The sequence below is a fragment of the Ammospiza nelsoni genome, chromosome 6, assembly GCF_027579445.1.
Source record: "Ammospiza nelsoni isolate bAmmNel1 chromosome 6, bAmmNel1.pri, whole genome shotgun sequence".
Taxonomy (NCBI): Eukaryota; Metazoa; Chordata; class Aves; order Passeriformes; family Passerellidae; genus Ammospiza; species Ammospiza nelsoni.
Genome location: NC_080638.1, coordinates 49,068,948 through 49,083,629, shown reverse-complemented (window position 1 = coordinate 49,083,629; position 14,682 = coordinate 49,068,948). Strand labels below are relative to the sequence as shown.

At 44.0% G+C, this 14,682-nt stretch overlaps 1 protein-coding gene across 2 annotated transcripts in view; it reads left to right on the top strand.

The window, feature by feature from the left end:
* Positions 1-14,682, top strand: part of ITPK1 (inositol-tetrakisphosphate 1-kinase) — a 156,259-nt gene that overhangs the window by 14,035 nt on the left and 127,542 nt on the right. The window contains exons 4-6 of one of the 2 annotated variants that reach the window (XM_059474613.1): positions 235-384; positions 735-846; positions 1,496-1,674. In XM_059474613.1, coding sequence (XP_059330596.1) covers positions 1,580-1,674 — 95 coding nt within the window. In that variant the 5' untranslated portion in view covers positions 235-384; positions 735-846; positions 1,496-1,579. Of the gene's footprint in view, positions 1-234; positions 385-734; positions 847-1,156; positions 1,236-1,495; positions 1,675-14,682 lie in introns of those variants that run through there. The other variant, XM_059474614.1, reaches the window with a different exon arrangement.

Below are 14,682 nucleotides of genomic sequence, written 5' to 3'. Positions count from 1 at the left end.
ATGATACAAATTTTAAAAAACCTTTGGTATGAGGTCTTTGCAGGTGGTTCCATCCCTTGCCTATTTTCCAATATACCCTTGGGTCAAGATGACTGCACTGTTCATGTGAGTAATGACAGGAATGTAAAATGCTTTCTACCAACTCCCTAAATCAATTACCCCTTTCATATTTCATAGGGCTTTCACCCTTTCCTTTGCATGGATACTTCCACCAGTACTTTTTTTATTTTCCAGTACTCTGCTGGAGTTATAAAACCGCATTTGTTGTGGCACTGTGAGTCAGCAGAACTCGCTGAGCAGTTCCCACTGCACAGGGCTCCGGGGCTGGTTTCACAGAAAGCGTCATCACAGAAGCATCATCTGCACCTCAGCTCAGGATTGCAGGTACTGCAATCCAACCCCTCTCTGAAGGACATCGTTATTGTAAAGGCTGTGCTTTCCATTCCTGGAGAGACAGAGAAAAATGTTCAGACTGAAAACGTGATCGTTTCAGATGAAGGGGAAAAACAAAAAGGGGGAAATGATACTTTGCTATGAGACAGCACAGTAATTCAGACTGAAAGATTCTTCCTCTAAAATGAAGCACAGAACACCTGCCTCATATGAGTATTTAAGGATCCACAACCCAAAAATTAGAATGCCAGTCCTTGCTTGCATTGCCTGCCTTCTGCCTCTTGCAAAAGAAAGTTAAATATCAAATAGCCATTATTGCAAACTCTGTTTAATCCCTGCAGATACTTGCAAATTCTGGAAGAAGGCTCTGCAGTGAAGACTCATGTTTACTTAGAACATTTTTTCTGTGAAAGATGTAGTGACCAAGTACTTTCAGGAGCACCCATAGGAGGTGTAAGTACTGTGTACAACGTTCCTCCCTAGGAAACCAAAATCCCTGGGGCATCCGCGGCCACGCCCCCGGGCCCCGGCCGGCCAGGCCCAGAAAGGGGCGCTGTCTCTTTAAGGCGGCGGCGCGCGCGCCCCCTGGCGGCGGCGGAGCCGAGTCCGGGGGGCGGGCGCGGCCCCGCGGTGCTGCGGCGGGGCGGGAGCGTCCCGGTGCCGCCCCGCGAGGTGGGTGGGAGCGGAGCGGAGGGGACGGCCCGGAGGAGGAGGAAGTGGAGGCGGCTGAGAATAGCGGGCAAATGGGGAGCTGAGCGGCTGCAGCAGCACCAGCAGCACCGCGGCCGCGCAGCAGCAGCAGCGGCGGCGGCGGGGGGCACGGAGGCGAACTCGGCGGCGGGGTCCGTGCGGGCGGGCGTGCCGCGGGGCGGGCGGCAGCGGCGGCGTGCCTGCTCGGCTGGGCGCTCCGGGGCTGGTGCGGGGAGCGGCTTCTCAGTGCCTCGGCGAGCTGCCCGCCGGTGCGGGGAAGGGCCTGTCGGGGCTGCCCGCCTGCCGGGGGCTGCCCCTGGCGCGGCGCGGCTCGGCGGTTCAGCGGGGCGGGCGGGGAGCAGCGGCCGCCGCGGGGAACCGGCTGATCCTCCTTTCTCCGCTTCTTTTCCAGCCGTCGTTTGGCAGGCGCCGAGTGCGAGCGGCAGCCGCGCTGCCCCGCCGCCCCGGACTGGTCGCCTGCTCGCGGGGCGGCACCATGCAGACCTTCCTGAAGGGGAAGCGGGTGGGATACTGGCTGAGCGAGAAGAAGATCAGGAAACTGAATTTCCAGGCCTTCGCCGAGCTGTGCCGGTAAGGAGGCGGCCCTCGCCGCGGGGAGCGCCGGGGCGGCCCCGGGATGGGGCTGGGGACGCTCCGTGCTCGGCCGTGGTCCGCGCCGCCCTCGGGCGTACCGCACTCGCTGCGCGGCTCCGCGGAGCCGCCTCTGCCGGCCGGGAGCGGGGCTGGGGCCGCAGCGCTCGCAGCGCCCCGGGCACCCCACCCCGCTGCCGCCGGGCCGGGCTGAGCGCTCCGGCTTCCCGCTCACCTGGGCGCTGCCGGCCGCTCCAGGGAAACACTATCCGGCGTGGTGCGGCGTCCCCGTGGGTGTGCCAGGGCCCGGCACAGCACCGCCTTGCTGCCCGCCTGGGTGCGTTCCTGCCCTCTGCTTCCACAGAGGTCTCTGGCATTCCCGTTGAAATAGGTTAATTTAGGATCTTTGCGGACTCTCTTCCAAAGACGAGTTATTATTAGAAAGAGTCAAACGTTTGGGAAGAACTTCCCTTCAAGTTATGTGAAAGCACGTAGAATTAGGGTCTGCAAACCCCTGAGTAAGCTTGTATTCATTTGGGATGTGAATGAGACATCTGAAGATGGTATAACTGTCTGAGCTACACATCTGTTTCGTGCTATCCCAGAGGTAAAGGTTAGTTTGATAAGCTGTAATTAGACTTTATCTGGATAGTTTAGAGGATAATTTTTGCAGCATATTACACAAGTTTATTATTTAATTGGGAGTTTAAACTCCATGTGTGGGTCCAAGGTCTTGTGACACATGCATTACAGCTATGGCTACTGAATAATAGCTTTTTATTACATCATTCTAATACTACATTTATAACAAGGAGATTAAATCAGTTTTGATAATTGAAAAATATGCTACAAACTTTACAGCATATGTTGTATGAGACTTCAAATACACTTTATTTAAAGCATGTCATGCTAAAAACACCAGGTCCTGTGAAATTTCTTTTGACAGCACTTACTTCTTTCTGTAAAGATGAAGGAGGCAGAATAGAAAACTGTTTCAAGAAAGTGACAAACTTTTACATCAGTTTTTGTACTTGGCATTCTGTATTATCTCTGTCAAACTTCAGCAAAATGTACTAGACTTTTTTAAAGTATAGAAAGGGCCACAAGTTCTGGTTTAATGTTTAATTTTATGTGGTTCTCCAAGCAAAATTCTTGTCTATGAATAATGCTAAATTTTGCCCTTGTATGAGATTTTAGGTTAGTTTTGTGGTGCTCAAAAATACACTTTTACCTCTATTAGGCATATAAAAAGTTTTTTAGGGCCTTGAGGTATGATATAGGCTGTTTTTCATGCCTGGGAACTGTAGTGAATCTCAGAAAATCCATTAAAAACTTCTTGATATTATTGTCTGTACATTGTTATATTTAGCAATCTCCAAAAGAGACTTTTTCTTCTCCGTTGTCCTTGTTTCTCTTTTTGACTAAGTGCTTTGCTTCCTTTCTCTCTACCTTAGAAATTCCTTACACTTGTGTTACGTAATGTGGATCCACAATTTCTTTGTGTACTGTACAAACTTATTAATAGTTTTGGGTCATCATGCTGCTGTGAAAATTGACCCCAAAGTGTCTCTCTTGCTACACTTTACTAATTTTTTGGTGCAAATTAGGCTGCCTCATCCTGTTCAGGCTAAGCTCAATTTGAATAGCATTTACAGACACTGGATAGAGATGGCTGTTCATACATGCTTTGATACTTTTAAAAGCATTATTAGCATTTCTGTACAGGCAGAGATAAATGTTTGGTTTAAGTATCAGTACATTCATTGGAGCACATTCTGCTGATATCTTGGATGCTCTGTTTTCATTCCTAGCAACTTCTATTGACACCAAAGGGAAGTTGCATTCATTTAGGCAAAGATTTCAAGTATTTTATGGATAATATCTACTTGATAACTTGTGTGCTTGTAAGCTTTTTTGCCGTAGAAGAAGTCATGCAAAGCTTAACATATATCTTACTAGAAATCTTGTGGATGGTAAAAAACAAGACAAGCATTCTCATTCCTGTACAGTGATTCATGTGTTAGAGTGGACTATGTATCTGTCTGTCTACTCTATGTGCCTTATGGTGACTGCTACTTGGAATTTATTTGCCTGTTGCCTAGGGATATACTTTCTGGATGACTACAAAGTTCAGATTTGTTTGTACGAGTTTGCAATGAAGCAGTTATATAGTCCAGGAGAGTAAGAGGAGCCTCCTAATGAACTCATGAAGCATGCTGGGTTTAATCAGGGGAATTATTAGGATAAGGAGAATCTTTATTTCTTTACAGTTAGCCACTTCTTGTGCAAAGCACTGACATCCTAAAGAGGCATGGACAGACACTTTAAAATCTGTTCAAAGCATTGTGTGAGAGACAGGCTCTAAGTGCTAGACTGCTTTCTTGAGCATGGCTCCAGGTTTTAGGTTAGATTGTCTGAGCTGAAATGGGACTCTAGCCAGGGTGAGTGGACCAGAAGCGAAGGTGTAGCTTTGGGGTGGAAGCAGTCATGGCTTCAGCTTTCTGCTCCACAAATACTGGGCAGGAACCTTAAATACTTTCCTCGTGTTTGTATCCATCTTGAAACTTTCTGTATAACTGACAGGAGAGCTGTTCTGCCTGAACACAGTGTCTTGGAACTTTTGCATAATCTTTTTATCCTCAAGGGAATCTTCCTCTAAAGGAAGAACTAAAGGCCTTTGAGTTCACCTGCATGTTTGGTCCTCACTGTGACAGACTAGGTGTGTCCTACTTGAGCTGTGTTCTTTGTGTTGTATCTGTGCCTGTGGTTGTATTCCCTGGGCGCTGCCGGCCGCTCCAGGGAAACACTATCCGGCATGGTGCGGCGTCCCCGTGGGTGTGATACCAAATTGTTGAGTTGCGCCCAGTGCAGACCTTAATGCTTCTACATCTCCTTGGGGGTTCTGAGCAGAGTGATGACCAAAAAGGCAGTGTGTTTTCACAGGCCTGTTGCAGAGAATGAGTGATTTCTGAATAGTGCCTTAGGAGCTGTTGACCTGGAGAATAGAATACTTGGCCTGTCACCTGGGAAGCCTGGTTTCAAGCCTGTAGCTGATGTCTCTCAAGGGATACCAAACCTGAAGATGTGCTAAGCTCACTCTGATCCTCTGGCTGAACCTGACACTGTGTATAGAGAGGGATGTGACTTTGCTTCCCCAGTGCCAGGTTAGTCATTCTCCCTGCTATGTCTGAAGCACTATGGCAAAGGCATTCCTTTGGGATGAGGTGTGTCCTCAGTTCTGGTCTGTTTCCTGGGGTGGTTTTTGGTTTTTCCTAGCAGCTCTTTTCTATATGAGCTGCTTTGTAAGCTGACATTGGAGCAAGACTTTTATGTTCCCTTCCATGCATCAGTACAGTTTCAGTGGTGAGAAGAGAGTTTCTGTCTCAGTCTTTCTGATCTGAAGGCATTCCTGTTTGAGTTGTGATACAGGGTTGAGCTCTTTTGTGTGGAACAGGGCACTTGGTACATGTTTCATATACTGTCAGGCAATTTATTACTGTTGTCAAGTTGTCCTGTGCTTTTAGTAAAGCTGCTAGAACATCATGCTTTGTGTTGCACTTGGAATTGTGTGCATTCCAGCATACATGCTGCTGTTCCCTGAGTGTAGGGGCCTTGTGGGACTGCAGCATGCATATGTCTGGTTGGTGCATCTCAAATGGACTTTCTTGTGAACCTTTATGTTCTGCTCCTCTAAGATGGCACAGTCTGAGACTTTAGGTTGCTGTCTGTTGTCAAAATATGGAGTATCTATGCCCTGCTGAAAAGTAAAGCAAGGTTTCTAGGCATAATACTGGAATCATCTACCCAGGGAGGTGGTAGAGTCACCATCCCTCGAGTTTAAAAAAAGACTGGATGTGGCACTTGGTGCCATGATCTAGTTCAGGTGTTAGAACATGGGTTGGACTCGATGATCTTAAAGGTCTCTTCCAACCTAGAATTTCTGTGATTCCTAACAGAGAATTTAAGAGCCTGTAATATAAGTGTGTAGTTGTGATGTTGTCATGTTTCTGTGCTGCTGCTGAAAGGAACAGTTCCTCCTTTCTCTAGCTGCTTAGTCTCATCTTCTTTTTGAAGCTGGGTTTAATGGTTATGCATTTGGCAAAGGCTCTCAATCCAATCAGTTCCATGCTCATCACATTGACCTTGGAATGGCTGTCACTGTGCAGGTGCATGAACACTAATATGAGGTTAAGGAAATGGAGATGCCACATTCCATTATAGAGATGGGAGAGCTGCTGTGTGAGTGTCAGATGGTGGTAAGGACTCTTGGATGCCCATGTCATCAATTTGTAAAATATGCCTGCTGCTGGGCCTCTGTGGACATTGTGAATGGAAAGACTCCTGTTTGTGCCATATGAGAAGTGGCATATATGTGTGTAAAAGTGCATATATTTACTCAGAAAATGAGTTGTGTGTGTGTTTGGCACCAGTTAAGATTAGTGAGGTGCATCCATTTACAAATGTTTCTTTGCTCTGTAAAAGCCTCCATTTCCTTGGCAGTTGTTCTGCTTGTCAGCTGTTACTGTGGGCTCTTCTGGGAGCTCTGGAGATATGAGGCAGTAAGGTCACGGCAATATGAATAAGTTATAGTGATGTGAAGTGAAATACACTTCATCCAAGAGGAGACAATTTAAAGTCACCCAATTCTAAATTATAAGCTACTTCTCAGTTACTTTGGACAAAAGCATTCATCAGTGCAGCTTGTAAGTTTGCATGGTAATGTGGTAGCTTTTCTATGTATCTATATACATAAAAAGTCAGAATTTTCTTTTAATGGCATGTAGAAAACAAATAGAAAAGGAGTTGAAGAGTTGCCTGAAGATGTAATTCATGTTGTAATAAATCCCACAATTTGACTGACAGAAGAACTGTGCTTGTACACTCTAATGACCAGGTTATTTATGGTAGGATTTTACTCTGCTGTGGATTTTGTTGCTGTTGTTGATTTTTTCATAAAGCAGGGTAAGCATGTGGAAGGGAGAAGTTCCTCAGGAAGTGATAGACATGCTGCAAAACTCAAATTCTGCCCACAGAAGGCAGTGGAAGTAGGCTGATTGAGTTATGCCTTCTAGTTAAGGCCAGTTGTCTTGGTTTTTAGTGAGCAAGCCAAATTGTCATCTTCCCTCCTTGTGAGATCATCCATGGCAAACTGATAGCATCCCCTGACACAGGAAACTGAGTTGTTTGGGTCCAGTTTGGATTTCCAGGCGCTCTACACTTGAGACTTGATGCCATGTTCTTGAATTGTGGCCTGCATCAGTTCAGCAGGCCTGGGATTCAGCACAGAATTTTGGGTATGTAGCTCTAACAGAGCATCTCTCACTGTGCTGAAGACAATTTGGTTTTGACAGGTCACTGTGGTGTGTCGCTTTGTTGGGCTTGTTTCATTGAGTTATGATGAAGCTATTTTGATGCCAGGTCAATCTGCTGAACATAGCAACCAATGATTTTTTTTTCTTGCCAAAAATTAGTATGCCTAATTTAAATTTCTGTGTGGCTTGAACTTGTTTGGGTCCTTTTTCCTTTTCTTTAGGCTAAATTGATTCTTCAGCTTCTGTCCATTTAGTTTTTGTGATATAGTTAAGTCATGTTCTAGCACATGAGAAATCACACTTTAGTAATCTATGGTAAGCACTGTTGTCAGTGCTGTAGATCTGTATGGTTGTCTTTTTCTCTTCTAAACTTTATTTGTGGTCCCTTGTGTGTCATGGCCTGTGCACAAGAACCTAAACATGAATTTTATGACAGATTTAAGAATAATGCTGGTTTGAGGGTATTAAATTAATCTGTTTCTTTATATAGCAGGCAGGAAGTATATTACATATTTTTCCAGGAAGAACTCAGGGGATTTTCTTTAACCCCAATTCCCCACAAAAAACCCTAAATACTACTTTTATTAAATATCTGGCTTGTGCCAGTTAGCTTTTACAACCTTAAAATCCATAAAAATAAAACGTACGTGTGTTGATCAATAGCTCCCATTGTTGGTTGTGTTAGTCTGAAATTCTATATCATGAGAAGTAACTGGGGGCTAGATGGGTGGGTAAGTTTCTTTGACAGCAATTCTTAACAAAGACAACTGGGCTAATGGTAGAAATTATACTAAGCCATGAGAAAGTGTTGAATGTGGTAGCAAAGAAGGGTGTATTTCTTGAAGGAGAAGCTCACTCCATTTCTGGGTTCCTGCTCCTTCTTGTAATGCATAGAGACTTCACATTCCAGAAGAGCTGGATCTGTGTGCATTTTCTTAATCTCTAATCTCACCTACTGTCAGGTATTCTTCTCACACAAAGCTTACGGTGTTATGCTTGCAGAACCATTTCATGGGAACACAGCACAGCTGCTGGACAACACAAGTGGCTGTAACAATCACCCTTTCATAGCAACTCACTTTTGTGGTCTAGCAATCATTTACCTCAGGTTCAGGAAGTTTGTGTGTTCCTTATGGCACATCCCTTCACCACAACCTGTTGGAACTGATATGCAGCCAGGAACAATAATAAGCCTGGCCAGGTGGTAGCTTTCCTGAGAAAGATCTGCATTCTTTTGCAGATCACAGGCTGAATACAAATTGACAGTGTTGCCAAAAAAAAAAGCCCTGAAAACCCAAGCAAATGTCATCTTGGGGTGCATGAGTTGGAACAGAGCCTGCAAGGCACATGAAGTAATGTGTCCGTTCTGCACAGCCCTGATAACGCTGCTTCTGCAGCAGCCTCACCTACTGCCATTGGTCTAGGGCATGGCATTTCAGAGAAAAGGGCAATCAGCTGGGAAGTGCCCTAAAGAGAGCAGAATCCTAATGCCCTAAAGTGAGAAGAATTGGAGGTTTTGTAAATACAGTGTATTGTACTGTGCTGTTCAGCATAAAGAAAAGGCTGGAGATCATCTTGACTGTAAAAAGTTGTTGTAGGAAAGAAAAAAAATAACACATGTTCCCCCCTCTTCTGCCAAGCATATTCTCCAGTTCTGTTGTAGGTAGAAGAAAAGTAGTGGCCTTCCACTGTGCCCAGGAGGGATGATAGGTAAGTGAAAAAGATGGTATAGTTGTGCAAGTAGGCAGGGGAATTTTTTTCTTCAGACCTCTGCAACCACCTCTGACAAATATACTGGGAATGATACAGATGCTGTTTCAGAGCTGAGATGTTGACTTCTCCTGAGGTCAGTGCTGTCCTGGTTTGGTTCAATCTCTAATAGTGCAGAAGGTACCTTAGAAACCATTCTGAGTGTGCATTAAGTAGCTTCAAGTCCCTTTATTTTTTTGGGAGGCATGACTTGGGAAGTCTAAGCACCCGGTCTAAATGTGTGCAGATCTCTTGAATATAGAGGCTTACTGTGAGTAGGGTGTCAGAGATGACAGAAGATATTTCCTCTGCCTTCATGTGCTGCACCTGGGAGTCGATAGCATGTCTCCTGATACTGACCAGATAAAGTGCTATTCATCTCAACAGCTGACACTTTTTGGTGAGATGTGTTCCAAAGAAAGGAGGAAGAAGTGTGTGTGAAACATAGTGAAATCAGTGTGACAATAGATAAAATAAGCACCTGGGCTGGTCACATCTGTGTTGTAGAACAAACCCTCTCTTGTCTGATTATCTTCCGTTTTCTCATTTTTGGGTTCAGTATTCAGCCCTTGAAACAATGGCTTGTTTTGTGCTGATGGAATTTAACTTTGCTCAGAAGGAGTTATATGCTTTATATGATCCAGGCAGAAGCTGCTGATACTTCCATACTGTCCAAATACTACAGAAATGCTAGTTAGTATTCTGTCTGTCTGCAGAGAGAAATCCTGTTTGGAGGACAACCACTGCTCTTTAGGAATGGCTTTCAAAATGACTGAGTTTCACTGAAGGAGGTGCCCTTTATTTCCTAGCAGAATGTTTCTACTTGTAGTTCTTTCCTCCCAGCTTCAGTGCTTGGGCTAATTTGACTGGGTTGTGATTGCCACTCATGAAAAATAATTCCTGTGAATTGGGAACCAAAGCACAAGTCTGCTCTTTTCCCCAGTCAGGGTATTACCTATGCAGGCAGCAGGGTGTACGCACACTGAGAGGTTGCTCTTATCTGTAGAGTGGAGAAAATCATGTTTCCACATCTAATGGCACTTCTAGGAAAGTAATTGGCAGAGTCAGGCACAGGACTTGGAAGCAGGTTCAGTTCTCATTGAGCTGTTTAATCTTCTCCCCTCTGATGCCAGTTAGTGAAGATTTGTAATATGTCTTGTCTTATATTGCTGAGTCAATTTTCCTTGCTTGGAAAATTGGTCCTTCCTCCTCAGAAACAGGCTTATTTTTGCTCTTCATCATATTCCTCACAGACTTTTCTTCCCTCTTGTCAAAGAGGCATCTTTGGTTCTTTCCCTCTGTAACATGCTGGCTCTGCATGTCTGGTCTGGGTCCTGGGGCACTGCCTCCTGAAACTGAATTCTCCATAGTGCCACTGGCAAAGGAGGAAAAAAAAGTGAATGAGACATGTCTGTAGCAAAATACAGAATACTAAATCTTGAGCTGTGAAGTCATGATGCTCCTGCCTTTTGTTCTGAAGCCCCATGGTTGTCTCATCAGACTACACCACAAACATTCATGGATACTGAGTGTCTCTCCTCGGAGAGTAGTAATGAGCTAAAAAATCAGTGTTTCAAGAGACCTGGTTTGAGTTGAATGTTTTGGCCATAAGCAACATAGATGTCCTTTTCTGAAATCTGTGTTTTAACATGCTGGTGATTCTTTGTATTTTCTGTAATTTTCTCCCTGGTGTTAGGTATGGATAAATACATGTAATACTGCAATGTGCTTTGTTACATCAGGAAGAAATAGTTCAGAGGATTCTCTGGAAAGCAGGCCTTTGGCACTGTGTGTTGTAGGGCTTGGTAATGACTCTTGCTGCCTAACCTTGATAAAGTTATCTTCGTGTTGGGGTTGGGGCAACTGGTTAATAGCTGATAGAACAAGTGATGTCTGGGGTGATTAATGGTGCTGGAAGGAAATGATACCATAAAGGTTCACTTACAAAATGCCACACCTAACCTGCTGGCAGCCACAGTGCTGCAGTCCTTTCTCCCTGCCATTCTGAAATTACTTTTGTCATTTGGTTAAAAAAATTGGTGGGATGACTAGGCTTATTCCTTACCTTGTCACCGTGCTTTCCCTAAAAAGAGAACTGTCATCATTTGTACTGGTGGGCTGGGAAACGCTGCCTGCTTCAGCAGCATGGTATGTTTTAGTGAGTCCAGCAGTGACCACTTAAACCCAATAGGGTATGTATGTTTCAAGGAGAAACTTGGTTATTTCCTGGTAGTTAAAATACAGTCCACAGAGATGAACTTAATACAGAACCCTGTTGTTCTTTAGCTCTGCGTGTCGTGCAGCTGCGTGTGGATGCCGCTTTGTTCAGGAACATGCCGTTCCTTTGATTACAAAATCTTGTCTCAGTTTTGGGGAATTTACAGGCTGAGGATCCAGCCCCCTGTGCCTGCTGTCCCTGGAGTGTGGTACCAGTGCAGATGGAATGGGCTCTCCTTGCTGCAGTTTGAAGGATGAGAGGGTGGCAGTGGTAATGGCGTTCAAGTTCATTGATATGTTTTGCATTGTAGCAGAGGCTGTAATTGCTTGGAGCTGTTTGGGGTGACAGGCCAGCTGGAGAGTGTGAGGACAGCCAAACAGACCGGGACTCACCAGCCAGCACCTGAAGGGATAGTTACAGCAGATGCCTAGGGCACAGAGCAAATGTGTTCACCTTCCCCTTGGCAGACCCTCTTCTGTCAGTCACTTTTAGAGACTTTGGTGGCAGCAGTTGTGTCCATGGTACCATGTTCAGTTGCCACAGATGGATCTGCTCCACATGAACCTTTTTATGCATTTTTGAACTCACTTTCATATCTGCCATCACAGGAACATAGAGAGGCTATTGGCATTTGTTGGCAGCTCTCTAATTTGGCTGTGAGTAGAAACAGAAGCAAATAGAAAGTTGAATTTTCTGTGATGTTGGTTTTTTGGTTTTATTTTTGGTTTTGTGTGTTTGTTTTTCAAGCCTGCAAAGGAGTAGGTATTACTTATTTTTAAGTGTGTGTGTTGGTATTCACTTTACAAAAACAACCTGGCTCTTAATTAAAAAAAAATTCAGTCGAGTTGTCTTGCAAAGTTCAGATGTCAAAAGTTCTTCCCCAAAAAGAAAACCCTTTCCTGCTAAAAATAAAAAAGCTTCTAGAAGAGGGAGGAGGAACTAAGATTTGGTTCAGTTTAGAATCCATCTTCTAACCTAATCTAGTGCATGGTAATCTGTGACTTGAAACCAACAGTGGAAGGGTTTGTGGAACCTAAAAGCCCCTTGTAACTGAAGAGAGAAGGGTGTCTGGATCCTTGTTTGCTGCCTGATGAGGTTAAATGCTAACATAGCAGAGAGGCACTCTCAGAAAGTGAAGCACTGTATTAGTACTGCAACAGAAGCCCTGTCTTTTCTAGCATTTATGCCAAATGTGCAATTCATTTTTTAATAAAATCTGCACCTGACTTTGATCTTATATTGAGAGCATCAAGTTTTTCTGGTCTTCCTATTGATTTTTTCAATTAAAATTGCCTTTCTCTGGTCTCAAGTATGACTTTAAGAGTTGCTTCAACTCTGCATTCTTTCACCCTGTTACCTAAAATGGAATTTTCTTTGCCAGCCAGTCTTTAAGCACAGATGTGCATGCCCTCAGCCCAGCCTCATGGTTTTAGAGTTAGTGTGCTGTCTGGAACAGGTATATGCTGATAATGTGTTGAGTCATGGTGTTTCCAGCATGTGTAGCTTTAACATAAGTGTCCTTTGAGATAGGCTGGGTAAACTGTGTTATCAGAGGCTCTGTACAAGGCACCCTGGCATGACAGAGCTGTGTGTGAAGCTCAGCATTCAGATACACTTGCTAGTTGGAAGGGTGGGAAGAGAAGGATAGAGGGAGCTTGTTCTGAAGTTGCCTGTGGTGCTGCTCTTGTTTTGTTGACAAAGAGGGAGCTTAATTCACTGGAGCTGTCAATCTGGTAGTTTTCAAGCCTTGAAAGAAAACTCCTGTAAAACTGTGTGTAAGAGGGAGGAAAGGGAAAAAGAAATAAGCAAGACTACTATTTTGATGAAAGATTAATGATATAAAAATCCCCCCACCATTGTAGTTGCTGACCTCTGCACTGTATCTAGTAGAAAAGGGGAAAGCACAAAAGGGAAGCATTATTGCTGTATATTGGGCTGGAGCACTGTGTGCTGGGGAAAAAGGATGTGATGATAGAATTGAACAGCACCCTTCGTCCCTTGGTAGAAGTTTTATTTTTCAGAACCTTATAAAGCTCGTTTAATCTGTGGAGAAAAATAGTTTGTGCTACACCTTTAGTTGTTGCTGGTTGTGTGAACTGCAAGTGGGAACTGGGGCTATAGGAGGAGAAAAGAGCTGTTTGCAAATGAACTGGATGGGGTTATATTTTTTGACTTTGTGGCTTGATGTTTTGGTGTAACCTTTCCTTCTGCCTCAAGAAATAGGTCAAAGTCCAGGGACATTGTCCAGCTTGAAGTGAATTTTGAAAAGAGTAGATCTCTTTTTGATGTTTTTCCTGAACCAAAATTTTAACGCACTTTAAATGCAAAGTACCAGTTTGCTGCTAGATAGGGGGTTGAAACTCTGTTTTGTTTTTCCTTTCTCTTTCTAATGCTATTTTAGGCCCTCAGTTTGCAGCATCTGGGAGGATGTGTGCTTCAAATTTTAGTTTCTGGTTTTTTGGTGGTTTTTTTTCGATAATTCAGTAGACTGAAAAAATCTTTGGTCATAGGCATCCACCAGTCTAAATTACTTTTGTTTGGGGCTAGCTTAGTTTCAATAACTCTCTAGTAGTTTCCTTTCTGATTCCTTTTTTAGTGCAATGTGACTAGCTTTACTCTTTATGTATGCTATAGGGCATTGATCTTCATCACTTTTGTTGCTTACTAGTGATGGATTGCCCATTTTCAGCTAGTATTGCACCCCAGGGTAGAGCATTCTTGTGGATCAGAGCTTGCTTTTTCAGTAAAAATAGTGGATCTTGGTATTATCTGGTCTAAATGTAATTTAAAGGCTCTCTTAGATACTTTAAATATCTGACAGGTTGTCATTGCTTCTGGGTATTGTAATCAAACCACAGGAAACTTTAGTGTATAGCTCATGTCTCCCTGAGAAGGCTCTGGAGAGTAGAGAAGACTTTGCTTGATTGGTGCTGGGCAGCTGCTGTGTTTTAATTGTGGTGGTGGGATGTAAGTGCTCATTTGAGTCAAATAGCAGTGGAGCCCACAATGTGAGGAGTGAGAAGTGGTTGAATGAGCAAGGCATAGGGTCATTGGGGAGTTCTGTCTTTTTCTCCATGTAAAATAAGCTCAAGTGCATAGCAGAGAATTCTGATTGCAGCAGACTATCACTTCCAGGCGTGCTGTGCTGACCACCACCTCTTGTGGTAAAAGTCTTTCCTCATTTTTGTGCTACTGTGTTCGGTGGTTTCCTGATCAGTGAAGGGCTGCATCTTGGCTCACAACAGCTATTGTTTGAGTGGGGGTTGGCACAATATTTTTGTGCTGTGATTTGATCCCTAGTTTGTCTTGAATAATCTATTAAAGTGTAATGCTTAATCCCTTTCCTTTTTGGCAGGTTTTCCTTTAGTATTTTTGCTGTAGTAATGAAACAGTGTAGCTTGGCTTGCAAGAGAATTGCTGAAGAAAAACAGTGTTTTGAGATGTTTCTTTTGTGTCTTTGGCTTAGAACAGAAAGAACAGCCAGAGGCAGAGCAGGTTAGACTTTCACTCTGATGTGCTGTGTCTGTTCATATGTTAACAAATAACTTCCCTGGTTTTCCCTGGTTCCTAGTTTCTCCTGTTTGTCATTGTGAAAACGTTCTGTAGAAACAGATATTGGGAAGTTTCTTCAAAAGGGAAACGTTTCTGAAATCACAGAACATGGTTAGAGCATTTATTACAGCTAACATGTGTTTTTAAAGTCACTTTGGTAGCACCAGACTACCAACA